General features: G+C 38.7%; 1 protein-coding gene across 3 annotated transcripts in view; it reads left to right on the top strand.

Moving 5' to 3' along the window:
• The window catches only part of sobpa (sine oculis binding protein homolog (Drosophila) a), a 41,456-nt gene extending 16,108 nt beyond the window's left edge, over nt 1–25,348 (top strand). Inside the window, exons 4-8 of one of the 3 annotated variants that reach the window (XM_086095588.1) lie at nt 3,394–3,545; nt 4,292–4,315; nt 11,526–11,621; nt 17,894–19,889; nt 21,996–25,348. In XM_086095588.1, coding sequence (XP_085951714.1) covers nt 3,394–3,545; nt 4,292–4,315; nt 11,526–11,621; nt 17,894–19,888 — 2,267 coding nt within the window. In that variant the 3' untranslated portion in view covers nt 19,889; nt 21,996–25,348. The remainder of the gene's footprint in view (nt 1–3,393; nt 3,546–4,291; nt 4,316–11,525; nt 11,622–17,893; nt 19,890–21,995) is intronic. The other 2 variants (XM_086095589.1, XM_086095590.1) reach the window with 2 other exon arrangements.
• Nucleotides 25,349–25,559: the final 211 nt, after the last annotated feature.

Below are 25,559 nucleotides of genomic sequence, written 5' to 3'. Positions count from 1 at the left end.
TGATGTCGGGCTTACAGAGCACTGTTTGAGTTTAACAATCTAACAGCTTGCGGAACGATGCTGTTCCTCAGCCTGGATGCTCCTGCTCTGGATGCTCCTTAGCTTCCTGCCCAAGGGGAGGGAGGAGGGAGGGAGTTGGGTTGATTGCCTCCTTGGTGATGCAGAATCCTCTTTCTGCATCTGCTGGTGGTGTCTGAGTGGCACTTTACTGTCCTTTTAAGAGCCTCCTCTTTTGCAGCTGCTGAGCCACACCGTGATGCTGGTGATGCTGATGCTGGCTCTCTACCGCACATCTGTAGAAGCTTATACATTATGCCACACACATACACAAATGCATTTTAGGGGAATGGAGTCCGTATACACGTCAGAGTGAAGGGGCTGTGACTGTGAGACCCTCTCGTGTAGATTGAGTTGGGTTCAGAGTCTCACAACTGGGCACCTCAACCATACTCAGGAAGAAGCAAGCAGCCTCTCCTAAACGGAGAGCTACTGATGCCTGTATTTTATTACCTCTGCCAAGTCTAAGAGCAAGCAAGAGATAATATATCGTTGTCGTTTGTTAGTTAATAAGTTGGTGGAATTATGCAAAGCGATGATGGATGGACATGTCGTTAAGGGGTGATGTATGAGCCAAGGAAGATCACAGTACATTTGAGACAGATCAATCCAAGATTGAAGAAGCACAGTCATTAAATAGTCCACACAAATAATGTCAAATAAAGTTTGATTGACTTGCATTGGGGTAAAGGTGGCAGAAATCAACGTAGCTAAGTAAAAAAAATGTGAGAGTGAGATTTTTTAGACAAACAAATAATGGCGCTTCTTATCTAGCCTTTCAGATAGGATACATGACAATATCTTGAACGCTTGTTATCTCACCAATGGAACATGCCACCCTTGAACCAAAATGGCACCGCCGTCCCTTTAAAGTAGGCCTATCACCTCAAGACCCATCAACCAACACATGGACAGACAAACTGACAAAATCCAAGGCATCTTAGCAATGCTACAGTATAAATTCTACATACTGGATGACTTACACAGAGGGTCTGTTAACACAGGTGGAAAAAAATATATTATTTTGTTTCTCCATCGGTTCGGTGTTATATTTGTGCCACAATTATGTAAGTGTAATGGGAAATGCTCTTTACACGTACAAAAAAATGTGTTTCGTACGTTCAAAACCGTCCATGCGCATCCTCAAAATAGTTTTCTACACTTGCGTCTTCTCTCCTTTACGCATACAATACGCTGATTCACGCTTGCGATACGTGGATTGAGGCGTAACAAATGTGCCACAATTGTTAACCAATCAGGAGTCTGTCAGTATGGCAAATTCTGATTGGCTGTTTAGTATCCATCCTTATTTCATTATGTTTTGGTGGTGTACTGCCTTGGCTCTATAAGAATTGGGAAACACTGTTTGTGTATACTTTTTGTTCCTGTTCACAAACGTCACTCCTGCCCCCTGGAGGTTGTTACTAATGTCACTGACAGTTGATTTTGAGCATTTCGTTACAGCGCTCAAATATGTACTGCCATCAACAGCTGTTGTTTTCTTTGGTCTACCTGTTTGATGTCTGTTACTGAGTACACCAGTGGTTTATGGCTTCCTCTGCAAAATAGGTCAGATTGATTTTTCATCTTCACTAATAGCTTCGGTTTACATGTTGGTTAGACCTCTAACCAGTTTAAATGTCATCTAAATGGCAAATCACAAATCAGAACCTGGGCATATACAGTTAACTCATTCACTGCCATTGCCGGCTATAGACGTCAACAATTTATTTTAACTATTTCTATTAGTTTTACACTTTTGTTAATAAGAGTATGACACTCCCCCCCCAAAAAAAGTATTGTACATTTAGAACAGATATAAAATTTGTGATTAATCGTGAGTTAATTATTGAAGTCATGTGATTAATTATAATTTTAAAAAAATGTATCGCCTTGCGATTTAAAAAAAGAAAAGAAAAGATTATTAAAAATTAGGGGCGTTTTTTTAAATTGTAATGAATCGCATGACTTCACTAATTAACTCACGATTAATCTTTTCATTTATTTATTATTATCTGTTCTAAATGTACAATAAAAAAATTATAGGTTTTCACACTCTTGTTAACAAAAAGGGGGACATTTTTAAACTAATAGAAATAGTTACAATGAATATTTTACATCTATAGCCCTCAATGGCAGTGAATGAGCTAAGGATTGACAGTGTTCCATCACTACTTCGCGGTTCGGTATTTGCGGATTCACTGTATCACAGATTTTCATTTGTGACATTTGTAACCTGGTTTCTGGTTAAGTTAAGAAGCTATGTTAAGATTAAAAAGAAAAACTTGAACGAAGTTATAAAGCTGACATTTCATCGTCATCGTCTTCATGTGCTTTTTGCGGAGCGCGTATCCACTCACATTAATTTATAATTGCAGCCTATAATCAGCAGCTCAGTATTTATCCTACATTTTGCATTTTAATAGTTATATTTATCAAATCCCCCCTACCTAAATAAAATGAAGTAAAACAAAAAAAATCTATGTTTTTAAATAACAAAAACTAGAGCTGCATGCTATAAAGGGCCCTTGCGACCCTGGCCTGTAGAAAATAAATATTTTTTCTTAGCATACAGTACATTGCCACGGCAACAGCAAGTGATGAAATCCAAAGTTTTCAATAACTTTTCATCTTAAACATTTGTTGATGAAACCCCCAAACAATCGAATAAATTGTCTAAGAGGAGTTTGTTAAAATATTACCTATAAAAGGCCAACAATGAAACCCAATTCTAAAATAAAACAAAATGGCCAACTTCCTGTTAGGTTTAGCATATAGCTACATAACACTTTTTGTATGTCTGGGGCTGTTACATATGCCATCCAATTTTCAGAGATCTAGATTAAACGTTCAACCAGAAATGCTTCTTTAAACCTTTAAACCTACTGCAACTAAAAGTGAGGGCCGCTATATCGCCACATTCCTAAACCAAACAGCCTTTTTCATGTGTTTGATATGCCAAAAACAGTGAAAGTCCTTAGTATGCAAACTTCTGACCAGGTTCTTAACTCTTCAGCAAACTTAGTATGGCTTGTTCCATAAGTCCCACCACACATCTGCTTGAAGAAAGAACAAACTCATTGTAGTCCTACTACAGTCGTACCTTGTTCACACAAAACCTGCTTAATTCCATACTGATGTCATAGAAAATCACACAGTCAAATATTTCCCCGTAAGATGTAATAAAAACGTTTTCATGGTACTGCAATATCATTTATGTAACTTAATGTATTTTAAACATTTTAATGTAGGCTATAGATGCATAGCAGATTAGTTTTTTCTTTCCCGTTGACTGTATCTGTAACTAACAATCCCAACTGCATGCATTTCCAACAGATGATGATGCAACCAGCGTACAGATCATGTGCGCCTGGTGCCAGAAGATCGGCGTCAAGCGCTACTCCCTTAGCATGGGGAGTGAGCTGAAGAGTTTCTGTAGCGAGAAGTGCTTTGCTGCCTGCCGCAGAGCCTATTTCAAGAGGAATAAGGTAAAGGAATAACAACAAAATGGCATGATACTTCGTTGCAGGTCCTTTTTTTAGGGGGTATGATGTGCGGCCTGATTAGAACGTGAGACTCTAAGCATAAAATGGAAACAGAAAATGGTTAGAGCTTACTGACTGGTTGTGAGCAGCAATGTGAAAACGTAAAAGTATTAGGGGATTTTAAATGGTCAGCTATTTAGATATTATACCGTCTTTTGCAAATGTTTGTTAAGTGATGAAAGGATTGTTAGCGTCCTTCACATAAAACACAGTCAAAGGACATGTCTTCAGATGTTTTCATTTCTAATGTCACAACATGTATCAAGCGGATTAACAACGAGGTAAATGCCCACGTTTCCAGTTGACGTGTCAGTTGTTCATGCAAACCTTTCATGTTTTACTGCCTTTTTGGAAAAAGGAGCAACGTGACATCTGATTGAAAGGCAGTGTTCGCACTTTCTGAAATTGGGCCGTCTCTGCTGCCAGTCAGCCAGCTGCATACATTTTAGATATACATCTCTTGTTGACGTAAAACGTTCACCATTTTGTCAGGTTTGCCTTGAATACAAAATGTAATATGCATTTCACCTGAAAGCATTGGGAATAAACCAAAACCTGACTTTATAAAAAAAACACCTGCAGGCGATGATCTTGGTGCGTGATAGCATTATCAGTTTTGATGTTGAGTTTTTCTCATTCCACCAGCATTTTGTTAAACAATCTCCTCTCTGTCTTGTTCGTACTTAAAGCTGGGATATTTAAGGAGTTACACTGTGAGTATGTTTTGTGCTGTTTTATTTTCCTGCTTGTCTGTCCTGAAGTCAGTTATTCATCCAACACAATCACTTCTTCTGCACCCCCACCAGCACAACAAGCAGTATTTGCGACAGCAACTTGTCCCTTTTTCTTTCCACTGCCGTTCGTTGTCTGAATTTCATCATCAGCCTGACTATTTGATCTCTTTTACTTTATCAATGCGCTTGCCGAAAATGTCTTGACAATGTCAATATTTGATATTTTGATGAGTTTTTAGTCTGATGAGCATTCGGAGAGTTAGCCACCTAGGGGAAAGTTTCAAGTAAGACTCACATCTTAACAGTACCACGTTATGGGCTTTTCACACTGCACTTAGTTTTCTTGATGTTTGCTGAAGGGTAGCACGCAAGAATGACAGCGACCTTAGGCTGATTGGTGCAGTTTATCAATGAATTGCTGAAATGTGGTACATAGTTACGAGACGCAGATATGACCCCTGATGCAAACGGCAGTCTTTTTTCAAAAATAGCACACATACGATTATTTTCTTCCATCAATTTCCCACTCCAAATATTGCAATAAAGCAGATGGTAGAGTACTGTCTAAGTCAGAAAATTACAGTTTGGTCATCCTACAGGGTTTTTCCTGACTCAAATTGAGGCAGAGGTGGTATCATACTGACTATGATAGGTGACTACCGATACCAGGTATCGGTACTCACGGCAGGGATCAATACCATTATCGGCCGCCATCCTCCTCCGTTTTACGATCAGGGACAAGAAATTAGAAGTTATAGGAATACAAAGTTGCCAGTAACTTCATGCAATTTTGAGGGAAAATAATATATTGGGATATACAGGTCTTACTTTAAAATCATCTGTCATTTATGGCTGGGAATTTTTATTTACTAGTGGTATCGGTATTTGGTATCAGTAGCAGTGACTACTCAAGAGTTGCGTATCGGTCGGGAAAAAAGCGGGATCGAACATCCCTAATCCTGACCATGCGCCATGACGTGCATGTATTCTGTAAATTCAACTGACTCGCTTTCATTTTTTCCAGGCAACATATAATAATTACATGTTTCAATAATAAGAATAATAGTCTCAATAAGAATATGACTATTATCATGTCAAAGCATTCATTCATTATCAGTCACTCAGGCTGGAGGTGGCGAGCAAATAAAGTGGAGGTGGCCGCCTCTGAATTTTGTACACAGGAAAAACCCTGGGTCAATGTTTTATTTTATTATCAACAGGACATGGACATTTAGTTTTTGAATAATAGTTGGTCAAATGAACTCAGTTGCTATTTTATTGGTCATTCTCGATTGCTAGACTCCTGAAAAAAATAAAAGCATGGAAGTCATACCTTTTTATTAGTACCTTTATACTAATAAACTTTTTGTTTTGGTCAGTTTCGTAAATGGTGGAAAATGACATCATTGTTAATATTTACGATTGCATTTTTGTGAAAAGTGACAAGCTACTTGTGTCTGGCCATCTTTTATGCACACAAGCTATACAAGACCTTTATTTTGTTTCGCTTTTACGGGGATGCCATTTTGAATAAATGCACGTTTGGGAAGGGGATACCTTGACCATTGCACATGCTTGGACACACACCGTCATAAACCCTGAATCGTATTTGGAATAGAACCACCTGCACATCTGCTGTCTGCTGATGTGCAAAACAGAGAGTATGAATTAACCGTTAGAGTGAATGGGTACTGTTAGAGTGACTATGCAATAAAGTGCCTACTATTTAGTAAATCAGGCCCTACTTACAGTAACTTGGTCCATATGTTAGTGATCCATATTTGTTTTTGGCAGTATTGTGTTTAAGCCTCACATTTAATGTCAATCTCAAAGATGGACGTTAAGTTATTATTTTTTAACGCAATCTACAAAATGGATTAAACAAAATAAAAACATTTGTTGATTATGTTATTTTGACGATGCATGTATTACTCCACATTTCAGTGAGCGATCACATTACTATTGTTACGGGAAATTTGTACAATATTGCATAATCTTTATTCTGTTTCCAAAACCTACTAGGGGAAGAAATTTTCTACAAAATACAGTATTGTGACAACTTTAAGAAGTGATGTCGTTGTGACTTAAATTCATGCCACATTATGATAAACATACTTTATCTTAAACTTGTTTAAAAAACAACAACAACTGAAATACCAGGAAATAAATAAAGTATAGCTAATATAGCTGAAGTCGGATAAAGATATATTGAAAAATAGTTGGTAGTCACTAAAATGTTGTGTTTCACTCACTTGTTGCTGTGTAAGCATTTGAAATGGTTTTATTTTTATACTGAACTATAAGTGCAGGTACGGCACAAGGAGACAATCATAGGAGAGGTCATTTTTTTTCTTCTTCTCCCGGCTTGTTGCTGTCATAGCACCAAGCTTTTTGTTCACGCCACAAAATCTCCCCCCTGAAGACCTCAGACCGCCATCAGCATCCGACCCCAGGAGCTCCCTCCTGGCATGAGGGTGCAGAGTGCCGCTTCATGTCATCGCAAAAATGTCACGTCACCTCAAACACACACGTCTGCTCCCTTCCACATCTCCCTGTAGTTGGCTCGACATTAATGCAGACTGAATGAGCGTATAGTGAATGTGTGGTGTGTGTATGTCTATTGTGGTGGCGAGGAAGCCTTGAGACCTGCCTTTCACAGCTCCGGGGCATTGAGGGGGGGTGATTATCTTGTAGCTGCCAGCTATTCTCTTCAAATAAAGACACAAGTATATCTCACTAACTAGGCGTTTTGGATCGTCTCATTCCCTAAACTTGTTTGAATAATGAATTGGAAACACCGCTGTAAAAAGTACCATACTTGCACGCCCTTAAGTCAAAGTCAGGTGAGCTCAGCTTCAGCTCCTCGCAAATCTGAACACCATTGCCTTGTTCTTGTGACCTGTGCAACGGGAATGGGGTAGAATCTATTTTTAGTCTAATTATAATCTAAGTTAAAGCGTTGATTCACTGAATAATCACAAAAAATTATTGCACTAATCATATATTAACACTGATTAATCACACTATTAATTTTGACTGCTGATGATCCTTTAGCTTGACAATGGATGGTTACGTTAACGGTAGCACAGGTTGTGTTTGAGCAATAAACATAACTACATGCATTAAAGTAAAGCATTTAATAAATGTTTGCGTATGGCATTCAAAATAGGTTTTTTGTTCATGTCAAACTATTGCGGTCATTTTTTTTTATTATGCACGTAATTAATTGATTAGAAAAAAAGGAGGATGAGAATGTGCAGTGGATCAAAAAAAATCATGAAGATGTCATCATAATATTGAATGTCGAAAGAATTAACACATAACAGGTGTTCTTCAAATTTGGTGGGCAAAAAATTTAGATAAAAAGCCTTTTTTAATTGAGTGATTCAAACCCAAAAACGTATTTATCTGTTTTTGTGTGTTTTCTTAATGGTTTCTTAATGTTAGAACAGAAGGCTTTGAAGCAGCCTCTGAACTGAAGAAAATGCTTGAAGCAATGGTAGTTATTACAACAACAAAAAGGGCCAGCAGGTGGCAGCAGAGTATAAGAGATCAGCCAGGTCCATGTTGCAACAAGCTCTTTTTCCCAGTGTTTTCAACAGGTTTGCATAATGATGAAACTTAGCTATATTGTAATGATAATTACTGCAAAACAGAAACAGATACAAATATACTTTTTTTTCCTGATGAAAGAAAATACTCTAATCTTTCTTTTGGTAGGTTCCATGTTTTTATAGCAATAGAACGCAATATTCTGTGGACCTTACAAAATCAGTCAAAATACAGTAAAACCGCCGGGAGGGAAAGTGGTTGCTTCAGTGAAAATGGCTGGGAGTGAATGAGTTAATCAAAATTCGAAGATGCGATTAATGTGATATAAAAACGTAATCATTTAACAGCTCTAAATCTAATCTAATATAACATTTATGATTGTATAGATCTCTTCTCCGATTTGGGATTAACTGGTGATCACATCACTACAGTGGAGTGGAGTAGAAAATTAATGAATCTCAGGGGTGCATATCCCTGTTATATTTACTTGATTTTAAGTATCTACTAATTCTGAGTCTGATCTGATACCTCGGCAATACATTAAGAAGGAAAGACTATATAATGTCCTTAACATAAGGTATTCACTTATTTGAGCTCATTTGATTTCTTTCGTCTGCAATTGGCTGGCAACCAGTTCAGAGTGTACCCCTCCTACTGCCCAAAGCCAGCTGGGATAGGCTCCAGCGCCCCCCGCGACCCTTGTGAGGACAAGCGGTTAAGAAAATGGATGGATGGATGGATGATTTCTTCCGTAGTAAAATGTACATTTGACATTCCGAAACCTGTTGAAAATGTTTGCACATCTCACTTCATGCGTCTTTTTACCTAACAAGTTTTAGATGAGTGCGAAAATCTTGTAGCCATTTCTTTCTCTCTCCAAACACACACTCTGGAAAGAGATGCTGCCTACTACAGAGAGAAACCTGGCTGGCTGCAGACGCGCAGTCTGATGCCTATTTTGTTACTGTCGCTCTTACAATACTGGCAGTGGTACTGGAAAACCCAAAATGTTACATTATTGTGTAATATAAAACTAAGCTATTGCTGTTCCATCAAGACCTTTGTACCTGCAGAAATAGGTTTTTGTGACCTTTGAAAATGGAGAAAATAAAATTTTCAGCCAATAGCGATCAGCTGACAATTATGTTATTGGTCCCGTTTCCAATCACGTGATTGGATCACTTCAATGGTATAGAGGCTCAACCAGTTCACAATTCAGGTTAATGCTATTGGTTGGTGACCGATGATTCAGATCCAAGTTCCAAACTTTTTTCCGTGGAGTGCAGCAAAAAAAGAAGAAGAAAAAAAAAGGAATGATGTTGGAGCCACATTGATATTCTTCATCTTTTTCTTATTAAACAATCAATAATAATAATCATTTTTAAAAATGGGTTGAGGGCTGCAAATGGCTCATGTGTCGGACTTTTGATGCCTCTCAGTTAAAAGGGAAGAATAGATGAATAAATCCAAGAAAAATGTGCACATGATGTATTTATTCACCCGTCTAGAATCCTCCTTTATTTTCAAAAGGCCTGGTTGTCTTGCCTGTCATGAGAGCAATGGCTGAATTTGAGATAAGCTCGACTGCACTTGATTGTGTTTGTCTTTGGATTCTGGAATAAGCATGTGAGCATTTGTTGGCAGGTGATAGGCACACACACGCACACCTGGGCACATATATGACCAGATGGCAGCTGGTTGCTCTGGTAGATCGATCGATCGATCGATCGATCGATCGATCTATCTATCTATCTATCTATCTATCTATCTATCTATCTATCTATCTATCTATCTATCTATCTATCTATCTATCTATCTATCTATCTATCTATCTATCTATCTATCTATCTATCTATCTATCTATCTATCTATCTATCTATCTATCTATCTATCTATCTATCTATCTATCTATCTATCTATCTATCTATCTATCTATCTATCTATCTATCTATCTATCTATCTATCTATCTATCCTCGTTCACAATGCCAACACCTCATTAGTACAATATGCAAATCAGAGCACAAACTGGAGATGGAATGATAGTGTGAGTGTGCATATGTATGCATGTGTGGTGTCAAGCACACACTCAGATCCGCCCAGATCTGTGTGTGTGTTTTTGTTTGTGTTCGAGAGAAAGAGACAGAAAGGGCTTATTCATTTGACCCTACACTCTCTGAGTTTGTTTTAAATCCCTTGTGGCATTCTAAAATCTTGCTAATAAATTGTAAAATGAGCTGAACAGTTTTTCAGATATTCTATCCTTCATAGTAGAAAGTCTCTCAACCTGTTTCACATCACCCATTACCATCAAAGAAAGATGTATAAGGACAGAGGCTTAATTACTAGCATGTAGCATACATAATAGTTAACACATCAGCCTCACAGTTCACAATTTGAATCTCACTTCCTGTGGGGAGTTTGCATGTTCTCCCCTGTGCTTGCATGAAGAAGAAAAAAACCTCCCCCACCCAGAATTAGTTAGCCGTTGGATTAACATTATTGTTGGAACGTTTTTTTTTTTAACCTTTCACCATGAATCCACCTCCTGTCTGTTCCATGTGTTTGTGCATGTTGCACTCGCTAGCTGCAGATTTGAAAAGGGGGTGTGTCACTGTGTCACATGACAGTGTCACAGTGACAAGATTTTACAAAATCATAATTTTTTTGTCTCATTTTTGTTTATGAACTAAAATGCCCATGAATTCTAGTCCAGTTTTTATCAAGGGAAGTTTTCGTCTCATCTTTATTAGTCGACAAAAATGCATACTGGTTTAGTCCCAGTAATTGTTTATTGTTAATGAGGGTTTTAGTCTAGTCTAGTCTAGTTTTAGTCCGGTGAAAAATGTGTGTTGTTTAGTTTTCGTTGACGAAATTAACACTAGTCGCAGATGCACTTTCAGCTATTTATCGAACTGGACAAACAGCACACACAAGGAGCATGGAGAACATGCTAACACATGGAGAAGATGCTAACACAATTTTTCTTTTCATATATTTCAATACAGTGCCGATTTTGTAATTTTTTTTTATTAAAAACATTTCACACACAAAATGTAGTGGTTTGCTGGGCAGGAACGGATGGTCATTTGAGTTCATTTTAAAAACATGTTTTCTACTTCTTAGCAATTTCATTTGGCCAATGTTGTGTAAATAGACTGAATTTTCAACTATGATCCTGTGAATATTAAATGATTACATAAATTATCATGACTGAAAAGGCGTCTTACTGATGGCTTGTGCTTTGTGCGCTGTCCCTTAGCAAGGCGGCATTGCAGTAGAAACCTGAATTAAGTGGAAAATTATTCAGATTAAGGAGACTTTCATAGAGTTTTAACTGTGTTGGTATCATTTACATTTTATTATCATTACATTTTCTTTTTATTTGGGCTTAGATAAATGGGCATTTGAAGGCGCACTCACTGCTCAGCAATGCATGAAGATTCACTTCCCGATTCCCACATTTTAGTTTCAAATACTTTTTATTGGTTTACCCTTAAACCAAAGTAAAGTATTTACCTATGTTAAAGTCACCATTTCTGTTGATCATTTGTTTTCCATTCTTGAGTTTCCTTGTTGCCTCTGTTCACTTGTTCATTTTGTCCATCCATAAAAAGCAGCCATTATTTCTTCCCCCAGGCGAGAGACGACGATGGCCTCGGTGGGAAATTACTCCAGCACAGCTTTACTCAGGACACGCCCAGGCTTGTCTTCAAGACAAACAGCGATGTGCTTGTAAGGACCCGAACCACTTACCACCAGATAGCGCTTCAGCTTCATGTCTGACTGCGCAAAAATGTTTTCATGTTGTTTGTATTAAAGGAGGAGCATTTTCCCATCATGTCTTCCGGCCACCATTATCAGTAGATATGATTTAAAAAGTCAGATAAAGCTACTGTTGTTTCGAAAGCTCAATATTGCAAAGGACCACATGCACAGCAAAGCATTAAGAATTTCCAGTGGAACGGTCAGGTGGCAAAACAGTTTCCGCTGTCATTGTTACAAGCTACTGGGATGCCATCAGACTGAAAAATTACCTCTCCTGTTTAATGCGTAATAGGTGTATTCACTAGTTATGTGTTTGCGTCTACATGTCACACAGAAGTTAACATGTCACCTTATATTGAACGCTGTAGGGCAGCGTGCATAGAGTCCATTCACCAGGAACACAAACAATAATAATGTAGATAGTCTACACAATCAATTTCGATGATTGGCCTCTCTTGATATAAAGATTTATGAAAATAAGCACATGCTGGAGCCACTAGACCATTAATTGTCATTTATTTACATCATTCGTTTATATATTTAAATTTGTGGGTTTTCTCACCCCCGACTCATTTGTTTGTCCTTCTTGTACATTACCTTAAACAACTTTGGTTGGGGACGTGTTGGATTTGTCATTTCCGCAGAAACGCAGTTGGAGTTGTTTTAGATCATTTTTCATGGTAACAAATGTTCTTTGTTGACCTTTCTCACTGCAGGCAGCAAAAGTGAAGAAGTGATAACATTACTTAATGCTCATGTTTCATGCAAGTGTTTAAAGGAAGGGATACTAATGAACCATCAAGAGCTCGAGTAAATATATACTAAATATATATCAAACAAGTTGACCAACAACTGCACAGAAGCAAAAATGCAAACATTGTATTCAAAGGCCACTGTTGCTTAATGGACTTTTTTGTTGTTAAGATATAGTTGCAGGAGCTCTCATAAACATGCAAGTGTGTTCTTAAACTTTATTTTTCTTAGATTAAACAATGTCAATAGTCTAAACCTGTAAACGAGATGGTGGAAGTTGTTAGCTGTCATAAATAGCTTATAAATATGAGAGGCATATTTCTTAAAATGCACCCAACATTGTGCAAAGTGTGTTTAAATACGAAGAATGGCATGTCACAGCCTTCTGATTAACATTATGGCCTAATTAGTTGCCGGATGAATCATTCGCTTAAAGGGATACTTGACTCAATGAGCCATTTTCAGCAGTAAAACGTTAATATGTCCAGAATTAATTTGATGATTTCATTATTTTTCATGTACAATTAATACCTTTAAAAAAAAAAAAATTCCACTTGCTGTCGACTGAATGATAATAATGCATCTGATTTATATAGTGCTTTTCTAGACACTCAAAGACGCTTTACAATGGAATGGATACATTATTCATGCACTCACACTCACTGGCAGTAAACTACTTTAGTAGCCACAGCTGCCCTGGGGCAGGCTGATGGAAGCAAGGCTGCCAGTGTGCGCCTTCGGCCCCTCCGACCACCCCCAAACCATTCATACACCAGTGTGAGTGGCACTGGAGGCAATGTGTGTGAAATGTTTTGCCCAAGGACACGACGACACATGACTTGTGGAGAGCAGGGGTCGAACAGTCGACCTTCTAGTTACTGAACGACCGCCTCTACACCCTGAGCCACAGCTGCCACTGAAGATGATATCACCTGTGCTGAGGAAGTAGGTAACGACCAATCATGGCTACTGACCAAACCCAGAAAACAGGTGAGCCATGATTGGTCGTTACCTACTTCCTCGGCACAGGTGATGTCATCTACAATTGACAGCAAGTGGAATTATTTTTTTTTAAAGGTTTCAATTTTAATCTAATTAAATTTTTAAATCAAATTCAGTCTAGACAAAATATTAACTTTTTACGGCTGAAAATAGCTCAATGAGTCAAGTATCCCTTTAAGACTAAAATGGAAGTGATGTTTTTCCCTATAAGCAATTACGTCAGTCCATAGATGCTCAGACAAAGAGTTAATTGTTGAGCCCATTTGTACTTCTACAGTTATCAAAATAATGGCTCCTACCACAGTATAGTATTACAATGCAAAGTTACATGGGAAACATTGCTTTCATTTTTTCCCCCCAGGCAAGCTACGTTTGGGTTAACATTACCAGCAAGCTGAATTCTGTTCACAAATACTACGAGACTACATCTTGTACTGCTCCTGCTGATACGTTCGCAACTGACCTTTTTTAGGTCGGACCAATAATGCGTCGTTTAGGGCGGGACATGCAGCTGTGACGAAACCAGGAAGCGCTGACGCCGGGGGAAACAAACAAACCTAAAATAGACGAATGGACACTGCAATTAATTCTGTTTTCTCAGATTGAATATTGAACAGCTGTTGAAGAGAGGCGCTTTGTGCATTTTTATCTGGAAGAGATGTTTGTGCTTTTTTTCCCCCTAAGACGAGACCGAACACGACATTTTCATCCGCTGTCGTGATTGGTCAAACAAACGTGCACAAGATGCCGCATCGTCCAATCAACTCGAAGTATTGTACAGCAAGTCCCTCCTTTCCCGAACGGATCTGCGTGAAGTTCCAGACTGATCATGTGAAGAACTCCCTTGAGAGAATCACAATTATCAATCTGGCTTGTGAGGTTAGGTTTGGGTAGTTTCTGCTTGTAAGACTTAAAAAAACTGTTACAGGCTGGGGGATTTCTTAAAATGTACAAAGTAATCCCACATAATATTGAAGGAACAAATCATGAATTTCATAGGGTCCATTCTGAGCTGTGCAATTATTGTGGGAAGTTTAAGAGACATAAGGCCCTATTTTCGTGAAACAGGCATTCGCGCCATTGTAGGTGTGAACGCTAATGATTGTAGCTCCGCTCATTCCCTTTAAATTCAGTGCAAGAGTGGTGCGTGGTTTACATGATAGAGCTGACTCACTGGAGTCCATGCATGACATCGACATGTGCAAATTATATTTATAAGGAACGGCAATACGTTTCTCTACTTGGGGATGATGTAAAGTTGGCCAGGGCAATCACTGATCACCACTGTGAAAGCTTCGCCCTGGCCAGACTTTAACAATATATTGACGATGATAAAGAAAATATTATGTAAAAAAAAAAAAAAAGATCAATGATCACACATGAACCTCAACAGAGGATGATAAAAAGCATCTCTTTATCCTCTGTTATTGGGTCTTTAGTGTTTTAAGCCTCTGCAAGATCCTCTTCTCTGTCTTCTCCCCCCTTTTCCTCAACAATCTTGTTTAACATCAAAATTTATTTTTGACATTCATTGCACGAAACCTCCTCATCCTCCCCTAAAACCTGTTGGTCAGGGTCTATTTGCTTTGTGAAATATCTGTTGTATCAAACTGCTCAAATAAATGCTCACATACGATCTCTTACATTCACTATCATCGGATCACTGGACTCTTTGGGGTCACTAGCTTAGTCATTAGGCCTTGTCATTAAGGTTAGATGGTATACAGATGAAGATTGGCTTACATGACCGACTGGCGAAAAGCGTGATAATTGCCGTGCTGCAAATGGTTAAACTGTGTCACCAATGTCTGGTCCTTGGCCACGGTGGAAATAAATGACCATAATTAAATTCAACTGCAAACATCTGTGTGCAGGATGTGAAGAGCACAACTCCATTAGCGTAATGTGCAGTGGAGTTTCACTCACAGCGCACAGTCGTTAAGTGCTCTCCATCTGTATTTCTGAGGGAAGAAACATTTGAGCACATTTATAATTAAAATTTCTAAGGCTTACCCTTAAATTCAATTTACCAAGATGGCCTTTTTGACTTTAAGTCATATGACCCATTGCGTTAACTAGGATTTCCTAAAGACTGAAATCTTTGTACTTTTTGCAGCATTTATGATCTCCATAAAGTTATCAGTTAGAAGTTTTTTTTTGCTAATTCCCAATTCATTGTATTTTCCTGAGTTATGCCCCTTGAGTGCATGATGCTCACTCAAATATAAGTTAATTTTGTCATTTTGGGAAACGCAACTTTGATGAATCTGATGCTTACTCGCTGTCAAACAACAGCATGTATATCACAATGTTGATCTTAATTTCACGTTTTGGTTAAAAACTCAGACAATTTGGAAATACATCCAGACTAATCGAGCATCCAACTAAGTAACCGACCAAATAACAGATGTTAAAGTAACACCTGAATTGACTGATTATTATGTAACCAGAGTACATTGTCCATTAAATTATGACCAATTGATTATTCAGTTACTGTTCGGAAAACAGATGGAATGCCTTTCTCTCTTTTAGCTGCTGCCAAAAAGGATGGGGCCAGATAAACCAAATGTTGCTATGCCGTGGGCTAAAATAGTTTTTCCACCGCCCGTTTTCTTCCTCCTGCTTATTAACATTCAGTACCCAGGGATCTTAAAGATGTGTGTGATGGATGATTATCGTTGAGGGGTCTGACAACTGATTAATGCCTTAATTATCTCCAGCAAGGGCCCGCCACTCCTCCCAGAGCTGACAGAGTGAGCTGTGTGTGGCCTAACAAGTAACACTGTGTTTAGGGCTCGCCCACTGCTATCTGCTCTACCGGGGTCACATTCATTCTCTTCCTTAAGAAAAATGTGCTCGGTTTGTTATGTTATGCGAAAAGGTGCATAACAGCAATGATAGTGAGCAGCAGGTTGTTCAAGGGTTAGTAACAAGGACATTACCTTAGGAATTTCGACACTTTTAATCAACCTCTGTGTGGTGTCAGTGAAGTATATGGAACTTTATAGAAGTGAAAATCAACTTTGGTCATGTGTCAATGGAAAAGATTTGATTACAAACAATTGCTCTGATAACTATGGTAATACTTTGTACAAAGTATTATTGTGATTGAGCAATTGCCACTGGAGGGGGTCCATTGTTTGGCTAATGGCTCACGTTACAGTACATTATTGGGATCAGTTTCTACTCAAATTCCTACTCATGATCACACCATTGACTGGGGTTAAGTCCAGGCAGCCTGCTTGTGACCCTGAACAGGATGAATGGATGATAACCACGCAGTTTCATCCATTCATCGAATTTTTATACTGCATATCCTCACTAGGGTTGTGGGTAAACTGGAGACAATCCCAGTTGACATGCGAGAAGCAGGGTACACCCAGGACTACTTGACAGCCAATCACAGGGCAGATGTAGAATAAACCGCCACTGAAACTCGCATTCACAATTGTTGGTAGCATTTTTGTGAAGAAGAAATTCTACTTTTAATCTCTTAAACCCGTTTCCCATTGAGGGGCGAATGTTTGTGATGCTAGCAAGTTGATTTCTCATCAGGGTTTGTTCAAGGTTGCAACATTCACTAGACGTTCAGCAGATGTTAAAACATCAGGCGAGCGTCTGGCGATCATATTGACAATGTTTAGCAAATGTTGCGATCTTGGACAATCCCTGACGAGAAATCAACATTCGCTAGCGTCACAAACGTTCACCCCTCAGTGGGATACAGACCTTACATTGAGCAACAAGCTGTAGCCTACATTCCACTTGTATTATTGCACACACAATCTACTGAGAGACTTCTTCTTCCGGTCAAACAACTGATCGTTCACCAATCCAATGTAGCTACGTTTGACTCCACTACACTAATCAAATGAAGCCATACAGAAGCAAAGTCTTCAAAGTGACTGATTTACATACCATTTACGTACCATGTAAATGTAAACATAGTCACTGAACCCACTCTGTAGAGAATTCACCTGAACTCTTAATATGGTCAGGTTATAAAGAGTTTTTAGCTTAACTGTTGATGGTAAGCCTGGAAAAGAAATTCAAAACATTTCATGTGTATCCACTGACATGTTCCCTATGGTAATCATGCTTTTCCCTTGGTTGACCTTTTCTCCGAAAGTGATCTGTGCTTACTTGTGAGTGTGTTTTGTTGGCCGCAAACAATGTAGTAGAAATTGTTATGGTGTGCATGTCTACAGTACACACACACACTGGATACTGTATACTTTATGTACACAAGCAAGGGCACAATTTCCTGGCAGCACTTCTCACAAAAGCATGAATATTATCAAAGTTAAGTGTTTCCTGTGGAAGTTAAGCATTGTTTTGTTTTATTTTATGTATATCTCCAGATGGTTTAAATGTTGTCTTTGCCTAACTGGGTACTTCAAGGGAGAATGTGACCTAATTCAATTCAGAATGTTATTTTAAAGCAGGGTGATTGATACAGTATATGTACTGTGTTTTTGTCATAGGTATGTGACTGGTGCAAGCATATCCGCCACACTAAGGAGTATCTTGACTTTGGGGCTGGTGAACGACGGCTGCAGTTCTGCAGTGCCAAATGCCTGAACCAATATAAGATGGACATATTTTATAAAGAGACCCAAGCGGCACTGCCTGGAGCTCTCTGTAACCCAGGACATGGGGTTGGAGGTGAGGGTACGGCAGAGTGCAGTGGCGGCGTACAGCTGCTCACTCCTGAATCCTGGGGAACACCTATATCGGACATTCGTCGGAAAGCTCCCTCTCCTGGAGGACCTCCCAACTCTTCAGCTCCTTGCATTTCATCTATCACCTCTTCCTCAGATGCTCTTTGTTCACCCTCCTCCTCTTCCTCCTGTGCCCAGATTCCCACACCTCGACCGCATGAGAGCCCTACACTCCCACCCCCTCCCTTACCTACTTTACATCCAACAGTTGGGGTCCCCCCAGGGAGTCCTCCGATGGTGATGACCCCCCGCGGACCAATGCCTTTGCCTCTGTTTATGGAACATCAGATGATGCAGCAGATCCGGCCGCCATTTCTTCATCCATCTGTCCATCCAGGCGGACCCAACAGTCCCCTGTCAAACCCTATCATCCCTGGTATTGGTCCCCCACCTCCTCCCAGGACTCTTGGTCCTGCTTCTAGCCCCATGCACAGATCCATGATGTCACCTCATGTCCATCCCTCATCCATTCCCCACCCTGGTTTCCACATACCAGGATTCCCCCCTTTCCCCTCAGTCAACATGATGCCCAACGGACCCATCCCTTTTCCACGAATGATGAACTATGGCATGCCATCCTTAGCCCCATTAGTACCGCCACCGACCCTTTTGGTCCCTTACCCTGTCATTGTACCCCTTCCAGTCCCAGTTCCCATTCCAATTCCAATTCCTTTCAACCCCAAATCTTCCAGGAACCAACCAGACAATAGTGACCCTCTATCCAGTGCACCTTTATCTTCAGATAGTTCAGCATCTGTACTATCACAGTCTCCAGGATCTTCTGGAGGAGAGAGAGTCAAACAAAGAGAAGATCCTGATGGTGTAGAGTGTGTCTCTCCACGATGCTCAGATAGTAACAGGTTGTCAGTGATGAACACGACTGTGAAGGTAGAGGATAATATGAGAAACTTATGCTCAACTGGTGATACTGGACAGCTGGAAGGAGTTATTGATCTAACTGTAAGCCAGAAACCATGCCAACAACATGTCATTCCGAGGATTCTGCCTAAGGTTCATGTCAAAGTAGAGCCGGAGGTTGAGTCAAGATCCTCACCGGATGTTGGGGTTGAAAGGGAAGTCAATGGCTGTCATGATCTTGGAGAAAGGTCCGCAGTACAGCAATCCCTTACTAATACTGAGATGTTTGGGGCCACCAGCTTAGAAACACTAGAAACACCGAACCCAGCTTCCATCAAAAATAGCTCTTCTTTCATCGCTAATATTGAAAGTGACATTACCCTACCACCTGCTAGCAGCACACCAAGAACCCAACCCCATCCTCTTCCACAGATCCAAACTAACCCTGCTGCCTCATGTAATGTCATTGTCAATGGTACTGGATGGCATTCACTACACACTCCTACTTTAAATTCACACAGAACAGGAGATGGGCTCACATCTGAGAGAAATTTTGGGGAGCACACAGCAAATGGTGAGTTGGAACGGGAAGCCCTAAAAGAGAACAATTGTTCCGCGAGAGAATGGGAATCTGTTAAGCGTGGCTCAATGCAAGACCTGATGGTAGATGCTACGGAGGGTAAGCCAGACCCTGACTCCAACTTGGAGGAGGGTGAACATGCTTACACCCTGCCACTGCTATCTACTGGGGGTTGTGTCCAGCCTGTGCCAAAGCCTGGCACTGAGAAGACAGCCATCCTTTCCTGTTCCATCAGTGCACCATTATCAGCTTCTGGAAGCCCTGAGCTGGAGCCCCCAATGAAGAGGAGGTGTCTGCGAATCCGCAATCAAAACAAATAAGGTTGGTTCACCATAGTGTCCTCCCACAATTTGTTTTAACACAGCTGTTTGCACATTGATTTAGACAGATTTCTATGGTATCTTGCAGTATTTTGCACTGCACTGCCTTCTACTGCATTCATTTAATGGCCGTTAATCACTCTGAGCATTGTTGTCTTTGTAAAGGCAGAATTTATGATGACATTTTTTATGCTATTGTACAGTACGAGATAGCATGTACTGTATGTACTTAAATAGCAGATTAGTTTACTAAACATTATATTGAACTGTAGTATTTTCACATTAGCTGACAATAGTACCCTGAGCAGCATATGGCAATGCAGTGCCTATCATAGCATGTCAAAGGATTTACTCAAGACTGCTAATACATAATCCTACACTTATTAAATGTATTAAATTCACTTTAATTTGTATTCAAGAAACTGGGGGCATTGGACCTTTTCAAGTTGTGGTCACATGAATGGAGGACGTTGAATTACAGTAATTGATCAAAATGGCAAATGATGGAAATCTAGTTCCAAGCAGATTTGTATTAAACTTTACTTGTCATACTGTAATTATTTCTTAAATATAAAGTATTGAAACAATAAACGGACCGCTAGCAAATTCCTATGGAAATTTTGAATGGGACGGCTGTTTCTTGCAAGACTGAAAGGCACAGTTGCAAAGACTTCGTGTAAAGGCGGGCTTGCCCTGGAGGACATTTGAACATTTGTTGTCAATGGAAAGGAATGTACTTCGGAAAAGGAAATCGTATTGAATAAATATTACGTTGGATATTTTATTTAGAAATTTTGAAAATTTCTTAGAATAGGTATGAGCTGAACAGCTTTAAATTGAAACAGTTTGTATTAGTTTAAAATAAATTGTCAATGACAAGTAAATAACCCTAAAATAGTAATTTGGGCTTCAATTGAGAAATCTTGTGAGGGAAATTGGAATAGGACCTATTCAGTTTAAAGTGACTATGGAGGTAAAAACTCACAAAATTAAAGATTATGCTTTTATTTGGTAGTTTTGGAAAGAAAATGGAATATGAATGAGCTCAACAGTTTGAAGTTGGAGCAGTTAGAATCCGTCAAAACATGGGAATTAGATGTAAAAACACAAAATGTTAACTTGGGCTTTTATTTTTGAAATTTTGAAAAGAACATGGAAATAGGATAAAGAAATATAAATATTTATATTTATATATATTTTAATTTTGGGCTTTTAGTTTGAAATTCTGAAAAAATAAAATGAAATAGGAATGAGCTAAGCGGTTTAAAGTAAAATAGAATTACCTGGTAAACATAAAATTGGGCTTTAATTTAGAAAATTTGAAAAAGCCTGTTAGATGAATAACATTGATAAATTGTATCATAATGGTAACACGGAATTTTGAATAAAATTATTCCGAGCCAGGCCAATACGCATCTTTTGGTACCACATTTGTGTGGATACATTAAATGGTGTGTGCTAAATTCTTGATGAAAATAAAAAACGACAGGATAATAAAGTAAAACAAGATGCAATATGTATGCAAGATACTAGTATAGGCTGTTTAAGTAGTGTAGTGTATAACTAGTATAAGCAATCCCATAATTTGATGTTTAAAATAATGCCATGCCACCACAAATAAATGTTTGTGTGGATAATACTGCAACTTAAAGGGATACTTGACTCATTGAGCCATTTTCAGCAGGAAAATGTTAATATTTTGTGTATAATTAATGTAATAATTGCATTATTTTTCACGTACAATTAATACCTTTAAAAGCAATTTTTTCTACTTGCAATCAACTGAAGATGACATCACCTCTGCTGAGGAAGTAGGTAGCGACCAATCATGGCTCAGTTTACTGACCAAACCCAGAAAACAGGTGAGCCATGATTGGTCATTACCTACTTCCTCAGCACCGGTGATGTCATCATCAGTCGACAGCAAGTGGAAAAATAGTTTTTAACGGTATTAATTGTACATGAAAAATAATGAAGTTATTAAATTAATTCTGAAAAAAATATTAACTGCTGAAAATGGCTTAATGAGTCAAGTATCCCTTCGGTAAACAGAGAGGCCTTCCTTTATTTGCCCATTCACTGTTTCTCCTCCTACTGTGTTTCACAGATGGATACTCCCAAGGACCGCTGTGCCATCCATGCCACAACCCACACTGCATACACACTCAGGCACGTGTCCTTGTCATCATCCAATCTACCAGCATCACAACTCGCCTTTGACTTCTCCAAGTCAAAACAACATGCACTTCGTAGAGAAGATGACAGCACTCTCTTGGTCCATGTAACTGATGCTGTCATGCAAAGTCTTGAGGAAGCTGTCAGTGGGACCACCTGACAGCAAATCTCGATGCCCAACGGCCCCGCGTACTCTAATTTACCAATAGCCCCTGTTGATTCAGGTGTTCTCTCCATTGTTTATTATCTTTAGAGTGCACCGTGGTGTGCAAAGCTGTTTGCAAGTTCGTGAAGGAGTCATTATTTTCTACAGCACTGCACTGTGGTCCAATTGGAGTCACACAACACATATGAAATAATTGCTGCAGCGTGCTCCTGTAGCTTCACCCAGTTCCAAAAACAGAATTTTTGCCGCTCTCTTAGGCCTTATTATAACAACCAGAAAAGTGCACTTGGCAACCCAACACTGTTTTCTGATTTTGATGAGAGTAGCTGCAAACATCAACAATATAGTGAATGCACACTGATAAAGAGTCTATGAATAATCATGAATATTAACTCAGCAAATACTACATCATGGTATTGTGAAACCCCTGTATTTATCTGTGGCTTTGATTTGTTTTGTCTTAAACATGACAGACTTTATAGAGAATAAATACAGACAGACCCCTGCTGTTTGAGAGCTGTGAAAGCATGGCAGGCTGTAATGGTGAAATGACAATGCAGGCTAGTACTTTTCTATAATACATTAGCAGTGCTGTTACTGTCACAGGGCACTTTGAGACTGATGTGCTGAATTGAGACAGGGCTGAGAGAAGCCAGCTTTTATAAATAATTATCCTGGCGCCTGCTGAGTAAAATGGAACACAACAAAAAAGAATATGAATAATTACAAACAAGACAATTTAAAACGTTTGCCTCACGTTTGACGTTTAATTTTATCTTTTATTTTATGCCAAAAATATGTGTTAAATGTATGTTTTACATCTAATTCAAGAACCCTTACTATACACGATCTTGCATTGAGTTTAGACTACTAGGGAACTTTTACCTGTTGGAGGTAATGTATTAACATATACTGTATATACCATTGGCTTGTGGTGTTTAAACACCTTGTAAATTGAAAACAGAGTTGCCAAAATCGCAAGCACTTAGCATAAAATGTAATGCCCGTTACATGTGACATTACTAATAAGCTACTTTTTTCTTTTTTACCTTTTCCATTTTAACTGTCATGGTGAGGCTTTTGTATGTCCAGTTGAGCCCAGTATTTGTGGGTCTTATTTTTCCTGGAATTGCACATCAGTAGTATGCATCCTCATACAATAAATGCCCTAAACTTGATTTTGTGTGTGGGATGTGAGGGGGAGGTAGGTGTAAGCAGCAGTGGAGATTGCAGAGTGCAATCATCTGCTGCCTGTTAGTCATGCATTTAGCTTCACGTAGCTGCTTGCCAAGGCCTTGTTTTGGTGTCACTTGAAATATTTCCTTTCACTTCTCTCCAATCAATGTCAATGCCAGTGAAAAAGTCATTTTCAAGCTGCCCTTATCTGCTTGTTTCTGCAGTCGGCTTTTCCTGTATTCTACTAAACACACACCACCGTGTTCATAATAATTGATACTTTATCAAAAGAGAGATTAAACCAGGGGCGTCAAAGTCATTTTAATTCAAGGGCCACTTTCACCCAAATTTGATCTCAAGTAGGCCGGACTAGTATACCCTGGTCTATAGTAATTTAAAATTAAAATTAAAGAAAGTCAAAATATTCACTGTTTTTTTTTAAATTGCAGAGTAACCTGGATATGTTTTTAACAATATTTTTTTGTATCAAACGCCAAATTTCAAAATGTCATTTAATTGGTTGTCAGTGCATCCTCACGTGAACAAAATTAGCAAGAGTTAATTTTGTGGAAAACAGCCGTTTTTATTGTTTCACGGGCCACATTGGACCCCCTGATAGGCTGGTTCTGGCACGCAGGCCGTATGTTTGGCACCCCTGGATTAAACACTTTATTTGGCCATGTTAATAACGCTGGCTTGAAAATTATTTCCATCATACTGTCCATCAGAATTAATTGCATATATTGGTTAATTAAATGGTTTTGAGGGTCACCTACAGTGAAAACTCTTAAGGTTTTAAAACATTTGTGTGTACTGGTTTTAGAAGTATACATGTGTGCGCTAAAAATGAAATGCTGTGAGACATTCCAAGAATAAGAGGACAAACTAACTCATTCACTGCCAATGACGGCCATAGACGTCAAAGATCGATTTTAACTGGGCTGGACAATAACATTTTTGCTATAAGCTAAGAAAGTGCAGCTCAGCCTATTTTCAACAAGAAATTAAGGAGGTAAATTGTGACAATGACTACTTACTCATCCAAAAAATTCTCTCCCTAAAAACAAAAGGATTGTTGAATTTTTTTTTCCAATTCGTCTTTGCCACCATCATATCTTATGTCATGTCATTTTCTCTCAAATCTCTCAGTCTCTCTCTCAATTAACAACACAATTTATAGTTTGCCGAGTGTTAATTTGCACATTGTGGTGCCATTGTAAAAACGATGGAGCTAATGATATTGAAGTTTCATTATTAAATGGTAATGCCGCTTCACTGAATCATTGTTTGTACTAGCAAACAAAACGAACAAATCTTATCAAACTGTTTAGATGATAGACTGCAGGTCGGGTCCATCGCTATGAATTATGCAATGACAACCAACCCTAAAAGAGACTGGAAATCAAAAACTTAAAAGTGTTTCATCAAAAACAACAGGGAAGTTGCCTTATCTCTTGCTTGAATAATCTCTACAGTTAAGACAATGATGCTCACACTCTGAAATGAACTCTCCTTTCTTTGTACGAAACAACGTTGTAATCTTGTGTCAATGTATAGATGATCAGCTTTTTTCTGTAACTTGTATGAATTGTCACACTTTTGCTCTCAACCCAAATGTCCTTGTTACCAATCATCTGAATTACCTTGTAGTGAACTGTCAATCTTTTTGTGTACATTTTAGATTATTATTTATTGTTGTCATGTTTTGCATTTGCAAATAACAAAAAAGTAACAAGGGTTTGACCCGAACATTCTATATCAATGTAAATGCCAGCTAGGAGAGCAATGGACATTCTTTTGTAATTATTAAAATGGAGGAAACAACAGTATGAGATCTTTTTATTATTTTCCAAAGTTACTTTGGAAAATAACTTATTTTTTTGTGTTGTAACAGTATTTGTTAGTGAATTGCTTATGAAGAAAAAATAAATAAGAGGCACACACCTCTGCTTCAGATTGGTCATATCTATACAAGTGAACAATCTAACTGCATGATGAAGAGCATTCACATAGTGACCTCATATTGTCTTTGTTTATAACTGACAAATTTAGAATAATGTAGAGTATAACAACTTAATATACATTCATGTCCTGTTTTGTCCTTATTTAAATATTTATATATATTTATATATATGTATTCGATGTTGGTCCTTG

This window comes from Leptonotus elevatus, chromosome 14 (genome assembly GCF_054856555.1).
Source record: "Leptonotus elevatus isolate MCC_2025b chromosome 14, RoL_Lele_1.0, whole genome shotgun sequence".
NCBI classification, from domain to species: Eukaryota; Metazoa; Chordata; class Actinopteri; order Syngnathiformes; family Syngnathidae; genus Leptonotus; species Leptonotus elevatus.
The sequence above is the reverse complement of the archived record's forward strand: the minus strand, read 5'-3'. Positions and strand labels throughout refer to the sequence as shown.